General features: G+C 41.0%; 1 protein-coding gene across 4 annotated transcripts in view; it reads right to left on the bottom strand.

Moving 5' to 3' along the window:
• The window catches only part of ralgapa2 (Ral GTPase activating protein catalytic subunit alpha 2), a 145,582-nt gene extending 138,467 nt beyond the window's left edge, over positions 1–7,115 (bottom strand). For all 4 annotated transcript variants that reach the window (XM_046366669.1, XM_046366670.1, XM_046366671.1 and 1 more), the window contains exon 1: positions 6,848–7,115. In XM_046366669.1, the coding sequence (XP_046222625.1) occupies positions 6,848–6,953 (106 nt within the window). In that variant the 5' untranslated portion in view covers positions 6,954–7,115. The remainder of the gene's footprint in view (positions 1–6,847) is intronic.
• Between the last annotated feature and the right edge of the window lie 16,470 nt (positions 7,116–23,585).

The following is a 23,585-nucleotide window of genomic DNA, read 5'->3' as shown; positions in this document are numbered from 1 at the left end:
TGAAGACTCATCTCTTCAGTAGGTACTATGATTGAGTGTAGTCTGGCCCAGGAGTGTGAAGATGAACGGAAAGGCACTGGAGCAACGAATCGGCCTTGCCATCTCTGCCTGGCCGGTTCCCCTCTCTCCACTGGGATTCTCTGCCTCTAACCCTATAACAGGGGCTGAGTCACTGGCTTACTGGTGCTCTTCCATGCCGTCCCTAGGAGGGGTGCGTCACTTGAGTGTGTTGAGTCACTGACGTGATCTTCCTGTCTGGGTTGGCGCCCCCCCCCCTTTGGGTTGTGCCGTGGCGGAGATCTTTGTGGGCTATACTCGGCCTCATCTCAGGATGGTAAATTGGTGGTTGAAGATATCCCTCTCGTGGTGTGGGGGGCTGTGCTTTGGCAAAGTGGGTGGGGTTATATCCAGCCTGTTACAGTAGCACTGTCAAAGCTGTACAAAAAAGTCAGCAAACACCGGCCACGAACAATGCGTTTACAATAATGCGTTGGTAATAAAGCATACTTTATTCAACCTCGACAGCAAACTCAGCAAAAACGTCCCTTTTCAGGAAACAAATGTCGTTTTGCTATGTTTTTGGAAGAACATGGTTTGAATCCATGCGTTAACTAGCTTTTTTATGACCAGCACTGTAGGTGTGCGAGACGATTTTACCAGCATCATAGCAAACGTAGTGATGAATCTTTGTGAAATATGAAATACAAGTGACAGTGTAATTCATCAATGCTCAATAAATGTATGAACCTGTTCAATTATGTGTTGTGCAGTCATATTCAGGTCCTGATGGGTCAACAAGCTTATTTGACACGTCAAATAGTGTTAAATAGTATATGTTTTGACACGCAAAGACCCAACCGGCGTTCCATGGAAATCTGGTTTAGAATGAAACGACTGAACAACGAAACAGTACATCAAGTAAGTGAAAGAAATAGGTTTTGATGATGTTTTACTGGTAATGGGGACATAGGTAAATGCCATCAAAATATATTTTTGGTCAGTGTGGTGCGTGTCACCTTTATTTAACTACGCAAGTGAGTTAAGAACACATTTTTATTTACAATAACGGCCTACCCCGGCCAAACCCGGACGATGCTGGGCCAATTGTGCGCCGCCCTATGGGACTCCCAATCACGGCTAGATGTGATAGAGCCTGGATTCAAACCAGGGACTGTAGTGATGCCTCTTGCACTGAGATGCAGTGCCTTAGTGTGTGAGTCCATGTGTGTGAGTTAAATATTTCACTGTACTAGAATGCATAAAAGGCAGCTAAAAATGTAAATACCACCATGTTTTTTGTGGCAAGGAAAATATCAGATATCGGTCAAAAATGTCATATCGGTGCATCACTAATATTTACGTGTGTATGTCTTTGCTGTCTCAAATTACTCCACCTACAGAGAGTAATTTGACAGAAAGTCTTTGGTTGTCCACCAGAGGTCACCAAGTCCTTTGTAAGTGTAGTAGGTTTCCGAGTGTCTGTGAGAACGGATCCTCCACAGGTCTACCCCATATTGTTCAGTGGGCTCTGTTGGTTAGAATAGAGGCATCTATAGTGGTGACAGTAAATTGTTGCGTCTTCTCGTCTTCGGTCAATTTTACTAGACTGAAGTACTTAAACAGCTGCAGACGGAATGTTCCTGTGTAGTCTTCTTCTTCGAGAGAGAGAATTTCTAACCATTCCGTACCTTTCAGCTCACACTGTCGGTCACGCTGTTCTAATGTAGAGCTAGAAACATTTTACACGCCCGTAGCAACCCGGCAACGTACTGGTCTCTAGAGATTTCAATTTCTTAACCATTTGTTACGTAATCAACTGGTGCTGCATGCAACTGGTCTCCATTTAAATGTCAACCATTTCAGTGTGTGGACTGCGTCCTCACGTTCTCTGGTCCAATGTAAATTTCATTCAACTCTGGCAAAAGGGGCATTCCATGACGCCAACATAATGTCTGTGCTCCAGTGAGTGTGGCCACTGACTGGTTAAAACTTTGATATGAAAAGCAATTCTCATTTACACGGCTAACATCACATTTCATCTTTTTACAAATAGTTTCATATTTAATTGTATAAGTTCCACAACATTTAGATGTGAATCTGATAAGTGGGAAATATACACATTCAGAGATACAGTTGTTCATACACCGTCCTTAATGAGATCCCAAAACAACTGATCTGGCATAATTGTTCTTTCAGTACCCACGGACCATTCCAAATGTTTGGATTACAGAAATATTGTTTCATTATTCAACTATTTGATGTTACTGTTAGTAAGAGGTTTCTTTCCCCTCCTCCTGCAAAGCCCAAAGGCAGAGTTTCCACAAGGTATTTACGACTGTCATAGAATGTCCGACTTCACCCCTCCCCCTCTGCGGGAGAGAGAGGGCACTGTAGAGCGGACCCACCTGTAACCTGATCCTTCGGATCCTCACAGGAGAGTCATGACAGTAGTTACATGTCAATGGTATCGAAACGGGACAAGTGAACTAAAGATCTCATTTGTATTTTCGATATGTTTTGTTTGTATTTTAAAGTCCATCAGGACTAGCCAGACAGTGACGTTAAAGTCAGTGACTCGTCAGTAGCCTACCAAATCGCATTGGTAAGATAGCTGATGTTTAGGCTCCCTATTTTACATACTGGTAGGCTTTTTGGAAATTATCTGCAGATAAATTATAAAAACATTCAATGAAGATGGTGAATCCTCCTCACTGCAGGAACAATAGGTAGGCTTGTGGTGAAAATGCCTTACTCTGGTCCAAAATATGATAAAAGAAAACAGATTGAAATGTTTTAAAAGCTACGATATTTGTATGGTATTTTCAAAGATGTTGATATAGATCTACTGATTTAATCAAAGTGTTGACAGCGGAGTAATTAACTGCAACTTTCTGTGTAGCAAAGCCCATGTTTAACACCTGCGTCATTCTTCAATCATACCTGTATTGCAGATAGCTGAGAAAATGCCTCTTATTAAGAAGAAGCTTGAAGCCTTCACAAAGAGAATTGCAAATTATTTCACCAATATTGTTCTCCCTCTTAACACATATGGACCCATAACTTAACTGAGCATCTGTTCTGTTTATTTACGAGATCCCATTTTTCCATTTGAAAAAGTGCCAATCACACAATTTCAAGATAATTTGGGCTATTTTACTTAATTATTCTGTTTTCATATCTTGCGGGAAAATTCACATATTGCAGTACAATACTTTAAATCTCAAGAGAAGACAAAGTTAAATGTTTAAAAAGATTGGTCTCTTACTTAGAAAATAGTCCTAGACAACCCCCCCCCCCAAAGAAAAACAAAATAGGCATACACTGTAATTTCCTGTAATTCAAACAAATACCACAAAAAAAATCCACTCGGAGGTAAACTCAATGAAGCATTCAATCATTTCACCGTGTATTTCAGATGGAATAAAAGCAGTAGAATGTACCAGAGGCCACCAAAATCAAGATTTTTTTTACCAAACAAGCTCTGAACCCCCAGCAGGCTTCTTTTTCTATTTGGCTGGCTACTCCATGTGCTTGTGGAAAACACTGGTCAAGCTGAATCAACATGGATAGGGGCACCAGGGACAGAGTCCAGACTCTCACTGGTTTCAGGATGTTCCTGACATGTAGAAGGACCGTTAATATAATTCCAATCTTGATATCAAAAACATCAGAAGTGGCATATTTTATCTTTCTGTAAGAATTGAGAGAGTGGCATTTGTCTGTGTTCTTTGGTCAGTGTGTGTAAAAATCTGTCCAGGTTCTCGTCAAAATATGCCTTTTTAACACAACAATAAAAACCACATAGCTTTGTAAGCTTTCACCATGACATAACAGCACAATTTTTTTTTTCTTAAAAGAGGTCAACGTTTCCCCTAGACTCCCTGCTGTGTCCAGCACCCCATCACTCATCCCCACTTCCTGACCACACAGGAACCAGCCAGCACCAGACCAGGAGGAAATCCTTCTTTGTTGAAAACACTGACTGCAGGAGGGGAGGGGGGTGGCCAACGAACATCAATATGGAGGCCCAGCTATCAGCTGCTGCACAAACAGACCTGCCTTATCTTTGCCCACACATGAGGACAAGAAAAACCATAGGGAAGTAACAGACTCCCTTGGACCACTGTTGACCTCTATCTTGACTGTACAAGTCTTGACATTGAATGTGCAGCGCCAGCAGGAAAGTACCCTGATAGGCTAGACTTTTGACAAATTAACCACCTTTGCGCTATTTCTGCACTTTTTTGAGATGGAGATTTGTACACAGTGTAAAGTGGTTGATAGGTAGTGCCTGACAGGGGGCCAGTCCCGGATATAGGTGTTCTACAGGTCAGCGAGCCTGTTAAAAGATGGACTCAGGCTCCACAATGAGCTTCATAAAAGACACTACACAAGAGATGGGGAGTCTGATATGGAATGGTACTGATGCAGAGGGAAATTAGGCTAAATTACCTTACAGTATTCATATAACCTAGGCCTACAACACGGAATGACGCTTCCTGTTCAAAGGCAGACCCTGGGTTAACAAACAGGACTTTCTTTAAAAGAGTCCCATCTGCAAATAAATGGAGAAGATACTTTTTTAACAGCATTCAATGGGAAAGAGTGTAATATAATGAGGCGTCTATATGTCCTCGATTTACAGTCAGGTTTACAATTATTGGCACCTTTGATAAAGATACTGTATGCTCCAAAAGAAATTGCTATTATATTATTTGATGAGAAAAAAATCCCTGTGTTCAATACTCTAGCACTCTCCCCTTGTGAGGATAACAACACTGAGCCTTTTATAAAGATGTTTTATGAGGTTGGAGAACACGTTGGGTGCGTGGCCAAAGAGCTCTATTGTCATGCCGGTACTATGGTCAGAGAGTACTTTGGCCACGGACACCAGTGGTGGGTTTGGCATTGAAAAACAGAAGCTTATGCAGAAAAGTATATCATACCTACAGTAAAATATGGTGGTGGATCTTTGATGTCATGGGGCTATTTTGCTTCCACCAGTCCTAGGGTCCTTGTTAAGGTCAACAGCATTATGAACTTTACCAAGTACCGTGACATTTTAGCCAAGACCCCTGGTTGCCCTCGCCAAGAGGCTGACACTTGGCTGCAAATGGATCTTCCAGCAAAAAACAAAAACCCCAAGCACTAATCAAAATTAACAAAGAAATGGTTAATTGACCACAAAAATCAACATTTTGAAATGGCCATCTCAGTCTCAGGACTTGAACCACATTGAAAACGTGTGGCGTGAATTGAAGAGGGCAGTCCATTAGCGCAGACAAAGGATATCAAGGATCTGGAAAGATTCTGTATGGAGGAATGGTCTAAAATGTTCTCCAATCTCATAAAACATTGGATAAAAAGACTTGAGTGTTGAAAACAGGGGTGCCAATAATTTTGACGAGTATCTTGAGATTTGTTTGTATCACTTGTTAAACAAAATATTTCTCTGAGCAATTGTAGTATAAAATAAATGTCCCTTTGTTTTGTTGTATAGAATATAGCTCAGTATAATTACAGTATTTTTTGCTCATATTTATTAAAGGTGCCAAAAATGATGGACCTGACTGTATGTCCAATTAAAAAGAGTTAGATCCACAATCTGTCATTCCAAACATATCTGCAATTTTTACAAATGTATTTTCTTGTCCTTGCAAGCTTCTGAATTTTTGCATAAGATGAGTGATAGAAACAACATTGACCATTAAAACTCTAGGTAGGAACTGATAGTGAGATAGACTTAAACACATTTAAACACAAAGCCTGGTAAGATCAATTCCACAAAAATAAACTGAAACAGTGGTTCATTTCCCCAAAGAGAACAAACTACCAGAACTACAGTCACCTGTCACACACACCCCCACATCCGTTCTCTGATAACCATACCTGGGGTAAGATAGATAAGCCTATACAATAGGCAGGCATCTTCTATTCAATATCTATATCTTCAATTTGTTTTTGATATATAGACAATGTCTTAAACAGACAAAAATGATAAGATACTTTACTTGCAGGTAATAGAAAAAAACATACCTAACTGTTGGCTGGCTATTCCTATAATGTCCTACTGCCTGCATCAGGACAAAATAAATGGCATTCAATAAGAACAGGTAGCCATGTCATGTGACGACCACCTATGAATTATGCAATACTATCTGAATATGTAGCTAACTGGCTAGGTAAGAAATTTAAAGTACACCCAAAGGCTAATCTAATTTGTGGGACTAGCAAACTAGCTACCTAGTTACATGTTTCAACAAAGTGTCATGTGCATTCTGTTCAGATGTCATCTCCAAATGTTGGCTAACGTTACTGAATGGCTCTTTTGTTAATGCTAGCTAGCCTAGCAATATACATTTCATAGAGTTTAGCAAGCTAGAAAGTGCCAATTGCTAGGTTAGCTAACAAGCCCTTGAAGGACTAGAGGTTGATAGCTAGTAAGCAAACAGCCAACTTGCAAACAAAACGGTCCATCTAGTTAGTACCTAGGACGTGAAGCGAAGCACCTTGTTAACTCAAAGCTAGGTTTTTGTAACCTGCCTGCTGCTGACTGGCATGCTAATCAGCTAGCTCTGGCTAACCGTTCTACAATGACACTACTGGTGGCTTGCAAACGAACGTTAGACAGACGCGCTAACCACAAAGGATGGCTTGGCTTAGCTAGCTAACGTTAGCCAGCTCCACGTTTATCATATAGGTTAGCATGATACCACATATATTCGACGTGGTAAAAAAAAAAACATTGGACTCAAAGGTTAGCTAGCTAGCTTACTAGGAGGCAGGCACCATCAATAATCGAGCGAGTCACTGGTGCTGCATCAAAGCTCGATGACATGTCACTCACCTAACAGTGACCGGAGGTGCTTCAGTCGGGTCAATACATCCTTCTTTGGGTCCAGAACTTTCTGTGTAGATTTCTTGACGTCTCCATGGCCCCTTCGAGTGAACATTCCGCTGTAAAACGCAATTTTGAAACCTAGAATAAGTTACCTCTTCTTTACCATATAGTGAGCCTATGCTGTGACACCGCCACTTTCCTCACCACCGCTCTACGCTTGCTCCGCGAGCATACTTTGCGCCGCTAGTCCCCTCCTTTTTCGTGAGTGTGTAAACACGGAAGCGCAGCTCCTAACGTGGCCACGCCCCCTGTAGTACGTAGCCAGCAAGTGCTCAAGCGCTTGCCCCATGCTTACAATTTCACACAAACGTAATAGTGCCACTGTCTTTGAGAGCTACCAACTCTCACGCATTGGCCTTGAAACACGTATTTGACCCTCTTCTCACACACCACACTTCTTATATCTCACGCATTGAAAAGCACTGCTTTTTCTAATAAGTCAGTGCGTTAACTTTGGAGCGAGAGAACGTTCCCCTCTGAGTTTATAAAACTGTAAAAATAGCAGCATGGTAGCGCTGTTTTATGCTTAATGTTGTCAACCAAATTTGGTTGCTGTTACTCCCGTCCCTATTGCAGAATGCTGCATTTTGACAGCATGTACTAAAGTTGATTTATTCCACACTTGCTTTGGCCCCCTCGTTTGGTGATTGGCATTTAGGCGGTGACAACGAAAAGGAAGCAGACATACCTACCAGGAGTGGTGCGTTGTTTGCTATTAATTGTGACCGTGATATATTGGCCTAAAGGCCGAGGACAACAAGAAGACAGTGGAAAAATACATTCAACCACACTTTTATTTTATCACAAAACCGGACAGCAACCTCTGTCCGATGAAGTCCACGACGCATATGGCATGTAACAGACAGCCGGTGTAGGCTGTCATTGTAAATAAGAATTTGTTCTTAACCGACTTGCTTAGTTAAATAAAGGTTAAAAAACAGATAAATAAAATAAAAACCAATGTCATACTCGTTTGGACCAGACAGTATCAGATAGATGGCCTACACTTAGAGAGACAGAGGGGCGCTGTTTCGCTTGCTCGGATGCTTTCTGCTGTTATAACAAGAACATTTTCAAACAACCAGGACTTGGGAAACATAAAGAGAAGAATATATATTTTTATTTTCCACCCTGGTCATAAGCCCAAGCCATGTCAACATATGTAGAATTAAAGGAAATTTGCTTTAAAACATTTTTCTGCGGGAGGACCCCCAGATCCCATCTAGAATTTGTGCCAGGGGGCAATGAAATTCACATTGCAAATCTCACTCCAAGGTTTATTCAAAGGTTGGCAGCCCTGCTCTGATATGATTATAAAAGACATATTCTGTAGTTTCGACAGCCTATATTAATCACGCTGATTCTGTTTCGCAACAGAAACCATTTTAACCAAACTGAAAATGTTTTGCAACAGAAATGATTTTCTCCAAACTGGTAACGTTTTGCAAGGAAAACAAGTTTTTATTGGACAAATTCAGGTAGGTCCCTCCCCATTTTTTCTGTTTGGTTCTTAAACAGTAAACAGTTTCCATTGCAAGAAGTAATGACTACACCCCTGACCTCTCCACTTTGTTTGGTAAACTTAACTGAGGCAAGTGATGAGGTTTGGAGAAATGCACCACTCTCAAATTAATAGACAGCCTAATCTTCAGGGCACTTACCACCAATATAGCAAATTAGGCTATATTTAGACAGGCAGACCAATTCTGATCATTTTTCCACTAATTGGTATTTTTATTTTTCAGATCGGATTGGTCAACATACTAATTAGTGAAAAAAATATTAGAATTGGGCTGCCTGTCAAAACACAGCCAAAGAGTACAGTGAATTGGACTTGAATCTACAACACTGCATGCAAGTACACTTCTTATGCATACTAAATAAATACGAGATACAAACCATATTGACTAACTAAAACAACTAGCGTGTGTAGGCTACAATGTTAGAAAGATGGGAGTCATGGTTTATGAGGAGGCGCATGCCTGTCGTTTGATGGAATAATGTCATCAGAACACACAGGGGGTTGCATATTCTGATGGGAAGTCATTGTCTGATGGAACAGTTCCATGAAATGATGTCTCCAATCAGAACATGCCCCCCATTTTGTTGATCCCTGCCTCCAGGCAGAAATTTAAAAAAGAGGCTCCCACTCTGAGGTCTGTCCAACGCTGGTCAGACCAAGCTGACTCCACACTCCAAGACTGCTTCCAGCACGTGGACTGGAATATGTTTCGTATTGCGTCAGACAACAACATTGACGAATACGCTGATTCGGTGTGCGAGTTCATTAGAACGTGCATCGAAGATGTCGTTCCCATAGCAACGATAAAAACATTCTCTAACCAGAAACCGTGGATTGATGGCAGCTTTCGCGTGAAACTGAAAGCGCGAACCACTGCTTTTAATCAGGGCAAGGTGTCTGGCAACATGACTGAATACAAACAGTGCAGCTATTCCCTCCGCAAGGCTATTAAACAAGCTAAGCGTCAGTACAGAGACAAAGTGGAATCTCAATTCAACGGCTCAGACACAAGAGGCATGTGGCAGGGTCTACAGTCAATCACGGACTACAAGAAGAAACCCAGCCCAGTCACGGACCAGGATGTCTTGCTCCCAGGCAGACTAAATAACTTTTTTGCCCGCTTTGAGGACAATACAGTGCCACTGACACGGCCTGCAACGAAAACATGCGGTCTCTCCTTCACTGCAGCCGAGGTGAGTAAGACAATTAAACGTGTTAACCCTCGCAAGGCTGCAGGCCCAGACGGCATCCCCAGCCACGCCCTCAGAGCATGCGCAGACCAGCTGGCCGGTGTGTTTACGGACATATTCAATCAATCCCTATACCAGTCTGCTGTTCCCACATGCTTCAAGAGGGCCACCATTGTTCCTGTTCCCAAGAAACCTAAGGTAACTGAGCTAAACGACTACCGCCCCGTAGCACTCACTTCCGTCATCATGAAGTGCTTTGAGAGACTAGTCAAGAACCATATCACCTCCACCCTACCTGATACCCTAGACCCACTCCAATTTGCTTACCGCCCAAATAGGTCCACAGACGATGCAATCTCAACCACACTGCACACTGCCCTAACCCACCTGGACAAGAGGAATACCTATGTGAGAATGCTTTTCATCGACTACAGCTCGGCATTCAACACCATAGTACCCTCCAAGCTCGTCATCAAGCTCGAGACCCTGGGTCTCGACCCCGCCCTGTGCAACTGGGTACTGGACTTCCTGACGGGCCGCCCCCAGGTGGTGAGGGTAGGCAACATCTCCTCCCCGCTGATCCTCAACACGGGGGCCCCACAAGGGTGCGTTCTGAGCCCTCTCCTGTACTCCTTGTTCACCCACGACTGCGTGTCCATGCACGCCTCCAACTCAATCATCAAGTTTGCGGACGACACAACAGTGGTAGGCTTGATTACCAACAACGACGAGACGGCCTACAGGGAGGAGGTGAGGGGCCTCGGAGTGTGGTGTCAGGAAAATAACCTCACACTCAACGTCAACAAAACTAAGGAGATGATTGTGGACTTCAGGAAACAGTAGAGGGAACACCCCCCTATCCACATCGATGGAACAGTAGTGGAGAGGGTAGCAAGTTTTAAGTTCCTCGGCATACACATCATAGACAAACTGAATTGGTCCACTCACACTGACAGCGTCGTGAAGAAGGCGCAGCAGCGCCTCTTCAACCTCAGGAGGCTGAAGAAATTCGGCTTGTCACCAAAAGCACTCACAAACTTCTACAGATGCACAATCGAGAGCATCCTGGCGGGCTGTATCACCGCCTGGTACGGCAACTGCTCTGCCCTCAACCGTAAGGCTCTCCAGAGGGTAGTGAGGTCTGCACAACGCATCACCGGGGGCAAACTACCTGCGCTCCAGGACACCTACACCACCCGATGTTACAGGAAGGCCATAAAGATCATCAAGGACATCAACCACCCGAACCACTGCCTGTTCACCCCGCTATCATCCAGAAGGCGAGGTCAGTACAGGAGCATCAAAGCTGGGACCGAGAGACTGAAAAACAGCTTCTATCTCAAGGCCATCAGACTGTTAAACAGCCACCACTAACATTGAGTGGCTGCTGCCAACACACTGTCATTGACACTGACCCAACTCCAGCCACTTTAATAATGGGAATTGATGGGAAATGATGTAAATATATCACTAGCCACTTTAAACAATGCTACCTTATATAATGTACTTACCCTACATTATTCATCTCATATGCATACGTATATACTGTACTCTACATCATCGACTGCATACTTATGTAATACATGTATCACTAGCCACTTTAACTATGCCACTTTGTTTACTTTGTCTACATACTCATATGTATATACTGTACCCGATACCATCTACTGTATGCTGCTCTGTACCATCACTCATTCATATATCCTTATGTACATATTCTTTATCCCCTTACACTGTGTATAAGACAGTAGTTTTGGAATTGTTAGTTAGATTACTTGTTGGTTATCACTCCATTGTCGGAACTAGAAGCACAAGCATTTCGCTACACTCGCATTAACATCTGCTAACCATGTGTATGTGACAAATAAAATTTGATTTGATTTGATTTATACAGTATATGCACCCTTTAACCTATATTTCACCAGGTGTATCCATTAAGAATGTCTTATCATATGCACTCGCTAAAGGCAAACCATTTTAATGTCATGTAAGACTTATTCTAACCCCTGAATCTAAAAAGACTACAATTAAGTAAATATTTGTTGTGTACTTTAGTCGTATCATGCCAAATGTCTACAAACAGGTGCTGGAAATCAGTGGTGTAAAAAAATACAAATATTGCAGTGGCGAACCGTCATTCAGGGCAGATGGTGCAGAGCACCACCAGTTTTGAGCTCCACCTGTTTAGCAAAAAAAATGTATACATGTTATTTTGGCATTAATACCTGTCAGTTAATAAAGCTGCATACAAACATGGTCTCTTTTTTATTTTCTTGAGTTAGGCAACTCCAAAATACAGGTGTTTCAGCCTGGCTCAGTGGTTTCTGTAGTGGTGGTGGGGCAGCCAGCAGCAAATGTAGAGGGTAGGGGTTGGTAATGTTCTCTAGTTGCACTGTGATTGGCTCAGTGTTCTGTCATTGATGGGGACACTAGTCACCACAAAATCTACAGGGAGAGCTATAAAGTTCAAGCCCCCTTGGTTGCTGCCATAGATTTACATTAGAAGAGCCCATCCAAGAAGGCTCAAAGGCCATTGGCCACAGATAAAAGAATGTCAAATCACGGTAGTTATATATTCCCATAGCTTTGATTGGACTGATCATGTCAACATCATAATTTCAAAATATTAGCTAGCAAGTAAGACAAGCAATAACTAGCCTGTGCTATTCAGTGGAGAGGGTGATTGGTCCCAAGTCTGGGTGTAAAAGTCAATTTTCCAAGCTGAAAGGGATAAACATTCACATGCAACATCATGGGCCAGAAAAGGTTGAATACATTGGCCATGCTGTCAATCCAGCATGACTTCTGCTGGAAACTCGGAACTGGGAAATCGCAGACTTCAGTGAGTTCAAGACAACTGGGAACTCCGACTGGGAACATATTTTGAACGGTCATCCAACTCGGGAAATTCCAAGTCAGGAGCCTGGGCCTCTTTCTAGAGTTCCGACCTGAAGATCAGTGACGTCGTGATTCAACCTTTTTTTCCGAGTTCCCAGTTGTCTTGAAAGCAACATAAATCCGGAGAATGACAAACTTTGATGACAAAGTTCGATGACAAAATGTGTCCACAAGAAGGACCGGCGCACCAAAAATGTATTGTATGCTGCTGCATAAATTATGTAATATGCCAGGGAGATATGTATACTGTGGCTAAGAAATTAATACTAAGTGTATATTTAAGTGATAATGCCCGAGAAGCAGGACATTTTCACTTTAATACACCGGCTTACCGATATATAAATACAAATTATTTACATATTTTCATTAAAAACGTTATTTTGGTTTATTTATTCACACTATTTCATCCTTCCACAACATATAGTCCCGACACAAATCTAGGGTTGCTACCCAAGCCGGCTGGTCATTCGTTCTATCGGGTTCGTTGCCAGAGACTCGACCCAGTCGTTCAGTCTTTTTGTTCTGTATCTATGGACGCAACCCAGTCGTTCGTTCTTAACGAGCTGGCAACGTTCTTATCCCTTGCTTGCTAGCTAGCCAACTACGGATAACTCACTGTCATGTCAAACAGTGCAGCCAGAATAACAACAATAGCTGCATTTGCATTTGTTTAAGCTGTTTTCTACTGACATTTATTTGGACACATCCATAACAATGAGCTAGAGAGGCGCGTTTTCGCCTGTCATGGGAAATGTGCTCTCTCGTCAGGACACACTATTGTTCAGAGGAGCTAGCCAACAACACAGCTAACACAATCACTTCAAACTGAAGCTGGAAAGGCAGCAAACTACTTGCACTTCGTTTCGTTTGACCTTTACCTTCAATTTACATTTCTTTGTACACTACCGGACAAAAGTTTTAGAACACCTACTCATTCAAGGATTTTCTTTATTTGTACTATTTTCTACATTGTAGAATAATAGGGAAGACATCAAAACTATGAAATAACACATATGGAATCATGTAGTATTCAAAAAAGTGTTAAACAAATCAAATATATGTTATATTTGAGATTCTTCAAATAGCCACCCTTTGCCTTGATGACAGCTTTGCACACTCTTATTATTCTACAATGTAGAAAGTAGTAAAAAATTTAAGAAAAACCCTTGAATGAGTAGTTGATCTAAAACTTTTGACTGGTACTGTATATATCCATAAAAATCATGCCAGCTGATTCATGATTTCAACTGGCTGAGAAACGCTGCCTGCCTGTCTCGTCCCGACTCCAGACATCCATTACTATGGGACAGCTGGAGATCGAATTTGAATATTGAAACAATGTTGCAAATGCCAGAGACAGACAGCAACATTTATACAAATCTCCGCTGTTGAAAACTAAATGCTAGTCTAAACTAAATGTCTAGAAATGTCTAGATAATGAGATAATGTCTAGATGCTTTTTTATAGTGGATATCAAGTTTATAAATTGCCTGGCTGGGCTGATGAGACAGTGGATTGCACAGTCAGATGTAACAGAATAAATAGGCATTTTAATTTCATAGATTTAGCCGGTGGTAATTTGTGGATTATAATCTTGGTGGTTTGAGCCCTGAATGCTGATTGTCTGACAGTCATGGTATATCAGACCATATACCACGGTATGACAAAACCTGTATTTTTACTGCTGTAATTACATTGGTAACCAGTTTATAATAGCAAAAAGGCACCTCAGGGGATTGTGATATATGGCCAATATACCACGACTAAGGGCTGTATCCAGGCACTCCGCATCGCATCGTGCATAAGAGCAACCCTTAGCTGTTGTATATTGGCCATATACCACACCCCCTAGGGTCTTATTGCTTAAATAAACACTGTCTGGAATTCAGTTTTAACCAATCAACATTCAGACCTACCCATTGTATAATGTATAGTAAGCTGTTAATAGCCCATGTGCCTCACCTTAATACTTTGGTCCCTTTCTCCCTCATAACTTAACCTACTGTTCTGACATGGTGGTGCACATGTAGCCTATAGCCTGTTTTAGAGAAATGTCACCATCGAATATTGTAAGAGCTTTCATTGTCTGCTTATATGCCCCCTTTATTTATCCTACAGTTCTTACTTGGTGTACAAGGAGGATACTGTAAGAACGGCCCATGTTCTGAATTCTCCCTATGTACATAAGCAAAAGTGCTGAACAAATACTTATATTGACTACGCACGTCTTAGCTTGCTCATTAATGTCCTTATCGAAATTATGGATTGCCTCTTATCCCCTCATCGTTCCCTTATGCCATAGTTTGTACATCTCAATTGTCAGTAGAAACCACATTTGTTTAAGCAAGTCAGCCATATCAGCTATGTTTTTTTTAAAGGCAGTAAATGAGGCTGAATGAACTGTTTCGCTGCCAGACAAGGCTCTGCTGATAGCCAGGTGTAGCGGTGGTAAGGATTCACTCCATGGTGCTGAAAAGAAAGCTCTGCTGTCAGGACAGCTTTATGTAGGCCCTAACAGTTTGTGGGCACCATTTGTCATTGTTATAGTGCAATTAATGTATTGTTTAGTGTTGTGTTGTGTAGTGGCTTTGCTGGCAGGCATAAAAAATATATAAAAAATGTTGAGTTTGCCCCACCAAGATTTACCTGCTAAAATCGCCACTGCTCAATTGTCATACTTGTGTAAAAGTAAAGATACATTTATAGAAAATGACTCAAGTAAAAGTGAAAGTCACCCAGTAAAATACTACTGAGTAAAAGTCCAAATATTTGGTTTTAAATATACTTAAGTATCAAAAGTAAATGCAATTGCTCAAATATAATGAAGTATTAAAAGTTAAAGTATAAATAATTTAAAATTCCTTATATTAAGAAAACCAGACAGCACAATTCTCCAGTTTTTTTTATTGATGGATAGCCAGGGGCACACTCCAACACTCTGACATAATTTAAAAACAATGTCCGCCATGTCAGAGGTAGTAGGAATGACCAGGGATGTTCTCTTAAGTGTGTGAATTGGACCATTTTCCTGTGAAAATGCAGCAAGTACTTTTGGGTGTCAGTGAAAATGTATGGAGTAAAAAGTATATTATTTTCTTTAGGAATGTAGTGAAGTAAAAGTAAAAATAGAAATAGTGAACTAAAGTACTGAAGAGCTCAGGGACTTTCAGGGTGGCACTGTCATAGGATGCCACCTTTCCAACAAGTCAGTTCGTAAAAATTCTGCCCTGCTAGAGCTTCCCCGGTCAACTGTAAGTGCTGTTATTGTTGAGTGGAAACATCTATGAGCAACACCGGCTCAGTCATGAAGTGGTAGGCCACCTAAGCTCACAGAACGGGACCGCCGAGTGCTGAAGCGCGTAGTGCATAATAATCTGTCCTCTGTTGCAACACTCACTACCGAGTTCCAAACTGCCTCTGGAAGCAGTGTCAGCACAAGACCTGTTAATTGGGAGCTTCCTGAAATGGGTTTGCATGGCTGAGCAGCTGTACACAAGCCTAAGATCACCATGCGTAATGCCAAGCGTCGGCTGGAGTGGTGTAAAGATTTCCACCATTGGAATCTGGAGCAGTGGAAACGCGTTCTCTGGAGTGATGAATCATGCTTCACCATCTGGCAGTCCGAAGGACGAATCTGGAGACTGTTATCAAGTTAAAAGAGCTCTACAGTATTATTAGGCCTATGATATGAATTATATGGAGGGTGTACTGTTTCTGTGTGCTAATGTGTAGGTGTATGTGGGTTTTGTTTAAACTTTTGTTTTCCAAACCTTTCCCTTGAGATATAAAAAAAGAAAAGATAGGAAGGAAAGTTGTGTTGGGGAGAGAGTTGAGTTATTAGCTAGATAGGTGGGTGTCGGCTTGAAGGTGGCTCGGGTTGCCTGGGCGGTCTGGCTGAAATTAGATATAGAGGATGTCTTAATAAAAAGCCAATCAAAAGTAAAATATTTGTACTTTATTTATAAGAGTTGTTCATATGTTAGGCTATTGGTTAAAGGTGTAACACAATATTTATTATTGAATTACCTTTGATCTAGTTCAGTCTTATCAATCACTTAAACAAATGCAATACTGATCCCTTACCTAGCTTGATGACTGTGGGCATTTTTGCTGACTTTTTGTTGTTCTAAATAAAGACAGCTAGACGGGCCATGGGTCATATTAGATTGTGTAGAAATGCAGGAAATGAGCTTTAGATGCCCCCAAAACATTGGAGGACCCCCAGTCCGAAAGAGAATTTAAATACAAGTTAGATACATATTAGATATGTCACCTTACAGAAAATGATCTATGAATGGTAAGTCAACTCCAAAGTATCACCTGGTGTTTATTTTAGGTACTGCTGCTTAAGCTCCTGCTAGTTTCAAGTTTCCAAGTTTTATTTTCCACATACACATGATACAACAGGTGTAAAACAGTACAGTGACATTTTTACTTGAGAGTTGTTTCCCAACAATGCAGTGATAATAATAATAATAATAATAAAAAATTGAATAAAAAAACACAAGTACAATATAAGTTAAAGAAACATGAGAATGCAAACATATCAGTGCCAGTACTTTATTCAATGTACAGGGGTACTGGAGTGGTTGAGGTAAGTTTATACATAAAAAAGTGACTTGTTGTAGGATATACATAGTATATGTAGGATATACATGTACACCGGGTTGAAAGTGACTGGTCGCAGGAATATAGAAATACTTATGGTAATATACTAATAGTAATAAATACATGCAAGTAGGAGTAATAGTGACCAGTAGAAGGATAAACACATCGATACTAATGGGTAATGGAAATCAATAATCAATGAACAGCAGCGTAATAGTAGTAATGAATCTAATCAATACTCATTTTAGCAGCAGCAAAGGTGTGAGGGAGTGTGTGCGTGTAAGTGTATGGATTCAGTAATGAGTGTGTATGAATTACCTTCTCGTAATGTACCTGTCTTAACAATACGTCAAAAAATATAAATATGTGTAAATATATATTATATCTTGTTAAATATATGTATCACCATCACAAACATATTATTATCTCGAAACATTTCATCACATATGTATTGTCACCTTTCCACACCCAAGCAACATCTGAGGGTGACGCTTTTTCGACAGTTATACTTTCCTAATCTATTGAAATGAATGTACAGTCGTGGCCAAAAGTTTAATTTCCGCATAGTTTGCTGCTTCAGTGTCTTTAGATATTTTTGTCAGAAGTTACTATGGAATACTGAAGGATAATTACAAGCATTTCATAAGTGTCAAAGGTTTTTATTGACAATTACATGAAGTTGATGTAAAGAGTCAATATTTGCAGTGTTGACCCTTCTTTTTCAAGCCCTCTGCAATCTGCCCTGGCATGCTGTCAATTAACTTCTGGGCCACATCCTGACTGATGGCAGCCCATTCTTGCATAATCAATGCTTGGAGTTTGTCAGAATTTGTGGGATTTTTTGTTTGTCCACCTGCCTCTTGAGGATTGACCACAAGTTCTCAATGGGATTAAGGTCTGGGGAGTTTCCTGGCCATGGACCCAAAATATCGATGTTTTGTTCCCCAAGCCACTTATAGTTATAACTTTTACCTTATGGCAAGCTGCTCCATCATGCTGGAAAAGGCATTGTTCGTCACCAAACTGTTCCTGGATGGTTGGGAGAAGTTGCTCTCGGAGGATGTGTTGGTACCATTCTTTATTCATGGCTGTGTTCTTAGGCAAAATTGTGAGTGAGCCCACTCTCTTGGCTGAGAAGCTACCCCACACATGAATGGCCTCAGGATGCTTTACTGTTGGCATGACACAGGACTGATGGTAGTGCTCACCTTGTCTTCTCCTGACAAGTTTTTTTCCCTGATGCCCCAAACAATAGGAAAGGGGAGTCAGAGAGAATGACTTTACCCCAGGCCTCAGCAGTCCAATCCCTGTACCTTTTGCAGAATATCAGTCTGTCCCTGATGTTTTTCCTGGAGAGAAGTGGCTTCTTTACTGCCCTTCTTGACACCAGGACATCCTCCAAAAGTCTTCGCCTCACTGTGAGTGCAGATGCACTCACGCCTGCCTGCTGCCATTCCTGAGCAAGATCTGTACTGGTGGTGCCCAGATCCCGCAGCTGAATCAACTTTAGGCGACGGTTATGGTGCTTGCTGGACTGTCTTGGGCGCCCTGAAGCCTTCTTCACAACAATTGAACCTCTCTCTTTGAAGTTTTTGATGATCCGATAAGTGGTTGATTTAGGTGCAATCTTACTGGCAGCAATATCCTTGCTTGTGAAGCCCTTTTTGTGCAAAGCAATGATGAAGACACGTGTTTCACGTTCAGACGAATTCACTTACAGTGTTTTAAAGTAGTCAAAAGTTTAGTAGTTTGTCCCATAGTTCTTGCACACAATGACAACGTTTAAGTTGTGACTCTACAATCGTGTAGGATGAATATTTAGTTGGTTTTGGTTGTGTTTTGCATCATATTTCTCCCAATAGTAACTGAATGGTGAATAATGTCTTGGTCCATTTTTCAATCACTTTTATTGTAATTAAGAATAGACGATGTTTCTGGAAACGTTTACATGAATGTGGATGCTTTCATGATTATGGATAATCATGATGCATCGTGAATAATAATGAGCGAGAAGGCTACAGAGGCACAAACATCATGACCCTCTCCTGTTAATGGCGAGTCAGGAAATAGACATGTTAACACTAATGTCCTTTTCGCATATAATGCAATGTTTCTCATTTACATTGTTATATCTGTTTTTAACCATCACTCGATAAGAAAATGCTGAGCATTAAATTCAAACAATGTGAAAAGAAAATATACCACCGTTCACCTCTCCATTGAGAGTAAACGTCACGAAACTCTCGCGCAAATGAAACTCTGCGGCAGAGTTTTTGCCCTCCCTAGAGAGAGAAGCTAAGAAACAAAATACGAGTAATTGTAAATTGATATTCTTTACGTTAATGTATATCAAAAGAGGTGATCAGAGTATTTAATTCAATGGTAGATTGTGTATACTTATTCAACAAAACAAATCAAATAATTGTCAGGTTGGCTGGGCACGCTCGCATTTCAATGGGAGAATGTGCCAGGGCTGCGTTCATTACATACAAACGAAATAGAACGTTCAATTGAACGGAAACGGTGCTGTACTGAATGACCATTTGAAAAACGGGGACGGTTGGGTTGTGGGTTTAAAATGCACCGTTGTCCTTTAAATTCTTCAGGCATTGCTTCGAGCCACACCCTGACACAGACACCAAATGAAGGAAATGTACCTGTCTGTTCAAGAACATTCAGTGAAAACCTGTTGTCCAGTACAAACCATTTCGAAACGTAGCAAACGTTCAAGCGATTTGAACACACCCCAAGCCTAAATTATGGAAAGATCTCAATTGCATTCTCCTCGCATCCTCTCTCTTCTCTCCTCTCCTCTCTTCACCTCCCGACCTTCTCCTCCAATAGGTTTTGACAAGGAGAGAGGACATGAGGAGTGTGCAATTGAGTTCTTCCCTATGTGAAATGTACATTTGGTGAAAGAGTTGATGAAGGAGCACTATAGTGCAACTCCAAGCAACACCCAAGCAGTATCTGAGTAGGCCACGTTTATTTTTCTACAGGAGATGTCTCCATTGTATTTTAGGCCTACTCTGAGTTGGCATATTTCAGAATGATTACACCTGTGATGCATGCATTAGTGGTATGCCTCTGACCTACTGTAGCCTATGTCATGACTCAGTAGGTCTTACGGACACATCTGATCTGGCCATCCAAGTGACCCTACAGAACGCAGCAATACAGGAGAGCGAGGATGGCCTGATTCAATTGGAGACTGTTGTTCCCCCACTTGGCATAATACAAGACTGGCACAGACAAAGGTCAAAGTGTTACAACCCACTGGACACACACTGGTTGAATCAATGTTGTTACCACGTCATTTGAATGAAATGATGTTGAACCAACATGGAATAGACGTTGAATTGATGTCTGTGCCCAGTGGGAACACTGCTTTATTTCTCCTCCCTGCCAAGACGTGGTTTAATAGAAGACAGGCCTCCTGTAGTTAAAGTGAGCCAAAGGTTATGCTGCTTTAGGTGGGGTACAGTATGAGATTTTAATTGAGTTTTTAAAAATGATAAGCATTGTTGCTAATTAACATTCAGGAAGAAATGGGCGTAGAGTGCATTGGATTCAAATTTTCAAAATAAGAATGAATATCAAAACTGACATTTAAATTCAGTGCAATCACACAATCCCTTATACAGACAGCTACGCTAAGGTTGTATTTTCAAATATGGGAGACGCCTCACAATGCAATAGCTAAATGAGGTAGAATCGGAGTTTAATGCCTATTTGTCATTATGGATGAACTGATTTGCTCAAAGCTGAGATCACAAGGTTGGGAAAAGATTCCCGAAATGGCCAGGAGGTGGCGCATAAGGCAAAGGCTCCTCATTCAACCTTTTCTGTTTGTGTCTCCTTGGAGTTAGAACACAAATATAAAATGTCTAATTCATTTGTTCTAACAAAATATGTGACCTCTGAGAGGAGAAAATGTAGAAACATTTGAATGACAAATGCCCTGAAAAGGCCATGACAGGTTTTACCTATGCACTGTGGGGGAATAGGAATCCAATTTCCCAGTCGTGCAGACATTGAAAATGCAAGACCTTCACTCTGAAATGAAAGATAAATGAGACAAAGAGCCTATTCAGTAGGCCAAACAGACACTGTTGATATTATTAATCCATTTGCGGATGGAAAAAGGATGAAGTAATTAATGTACTCTAGGCAGTAGGCACTTTCTCAAGGCTTTGTCAAGGGCATAGATTAGGCATTGGCCTCACATGACTGACGGACCAGAATCCTGAAGTGCAAATGTCACTGAAAGGACCTTAACAAAGTTACGAATGAACTGCAAAACTGCAGAGCATAGCAAAGACATCTCATGTAGCCTGTAGTTTCCTCAGCCCTGGACCACTGTTGCCAGGCAGCGCAACACATGCTCTGCAGAGCATACAGTAGGACCATTGAGTAATGCAACATAAGCTACTCCTGTTTTACTATGTGCTTTTATTGTAGATCTTTTGTCACATACAAACACGTAATATCTTTCAACCTCGCCTATTTTCGCAACAATTGCAGTAGATGTCTGCTGCAGATACCATATCAAGGCAAGCAGGAAATGTAATGTTCACACTGTAGAAGGTCAACGCGAGGTTGGTCGTCTTTATTTCTCTAGCACAGTCACTTCGATGTACCTGAAGCGCTATATTGTGGGACAACTTGTACTTGTGACCATCTTTCCTTCCCAAGGTTTCCTTCGAGTCTCAATACATCCATTGAATGTCAGGAGATGGAACGGAGGGGATGGAGTGTGGAGGTCAAAGAGGAGGAGTGTAATCAGCCATGGGCTATGAGTTTGGTATGACACTCATTATCTGAAGTGGACCATTCTAAGAAAAGGGGAGGTTGCCTGTCACAACAGATGTTGATTACACAAACCCTGTTGTTTGGAGTGATGAATGTAACACACACACACACACACACACACACACACACACACACACACACACACACACACACACACACACACACACACACACACACACACACACACACACACACACACACACACACACACACACACACACACACACACACACACACACACACACACACACACACACACACACACACACACACACACACTTATTGGAGATGGGCATCATCCACCCCTCTAATTACTGCAACCATCATTACCATGTTGTTTTGGAAAATCTCCACTCATCAAGAGCAGGTTACTGGTTATCACAAGACTAAAGAATGGCATCTACAATATCTTAACAAAAGGGACTGGGGTTATTTGTAATGTTTTTCCTTATACATCTGTAGTAATACAATTACAATTCATCAGAAAATCTTATCCTTTTAAAAAGGTATATATATTTTTTTACAATCGTTAAGGCTCACAAAACAAAAAATGAATAAATTAAGGTGCAGTTAACATGCTAAACAGAAGGTGGCACTATAACCCAACAAATGTTTTTATATTGTCAAGACAGCCTGACTGAATCCAATCCAAGTTCTGAAAAGCACTGGTTCGTCTGCTCTAAATTATTCTTACAAAGTGCTTGGAAATACTTTTCTCCTTGTATGGTTATGGTTTTCCTTTTTGTACACGTAAGTGCCATTTAAAAGCTAATGTATCCCATTAAAACATATTGAGGTGTTGAGGATAATGACACAATTAATCATTGACAATGTCATTTGGAATATAAATATCGGCCTACTATGGGATTGCTGAACATTCCATCCCTCATAAACTTCAAAGGGGACAGATCCATAGGTCTAGATAGAAGGCTAAGGCTTGTTACCGGAAAAATACTTTAGCTGTGAGAGACCACCCACAACTTCTTCAGATAGAGCTATGAAACGTGATACTGTGTGAAGATGAAAATGAGTTCACATGCATTTGTGCCTGAATAGAAAACGGGTCGAGTTTCAGAAATGGATTTTACAGTAGGCTAGCCTATGGGCCTCCTACAGCCTACGATGCAATTATTATCCTTAAATAATTGAATTACAAATGAATTACTTTAAAAAAAGGTTTAACATATTAATTCATTTCAGGTCATGAATGCAGTGGGATGGTGATGGAGCATGCAGGGTTGGCCGACAATATAAAGAACAAGCTCCCTTTGCAACAGCTAAGTCTAAAATGTTTATTCTCCATCTAATTCCAATGCTCTACCACCAGGGGGCGTCGTGGTGCCCTTGAGTAACCTGCAGTATTTATTTATTAGGCCTATTTATCTATCCATTTATCTATTTGATGAATGCAAAACACTGCTTTAGACCTACCGTCACTTCATCAACATTTTATAAACAGATACATGTTTGAAAGGTTTTCTTATCTATTGATAATATTTGATTGGTATGGGAAAATATGCACGATACAGTATTTATCAAAGCTACTGTAAGATAGCCTTCCTGTTCTTTACAAGTGAGAATTAATATTTCTATAAGATTTCCAGTGATATGTTTGAGCATAGTTCAGTAGCCTATTTCAGTGGATGAATAGTGA

The sequence above is a fragment of the Oncorhynchus gorbuscha genome, linkage group LG10 (assembly GCF_021184085.1).
Source record: "Oncorhynchus gorbuscha isolate QuinsamMale2020 ecotype Even-year linkage group LG10, OgorEven_v1.0, whole genome shotgun sequence".
Lineage (NCBI taxonomy): Eukaryota > Metazoa > Chordata > Actinopteri > Salmoniformes > Salmonidae > Oncorhynchus > Oncorhynchus gorbuscha.
Note: the sequence above shows the minus strand (reverse complement) of the source record. Positions and strands in the feature narration are given on the sequence as shown.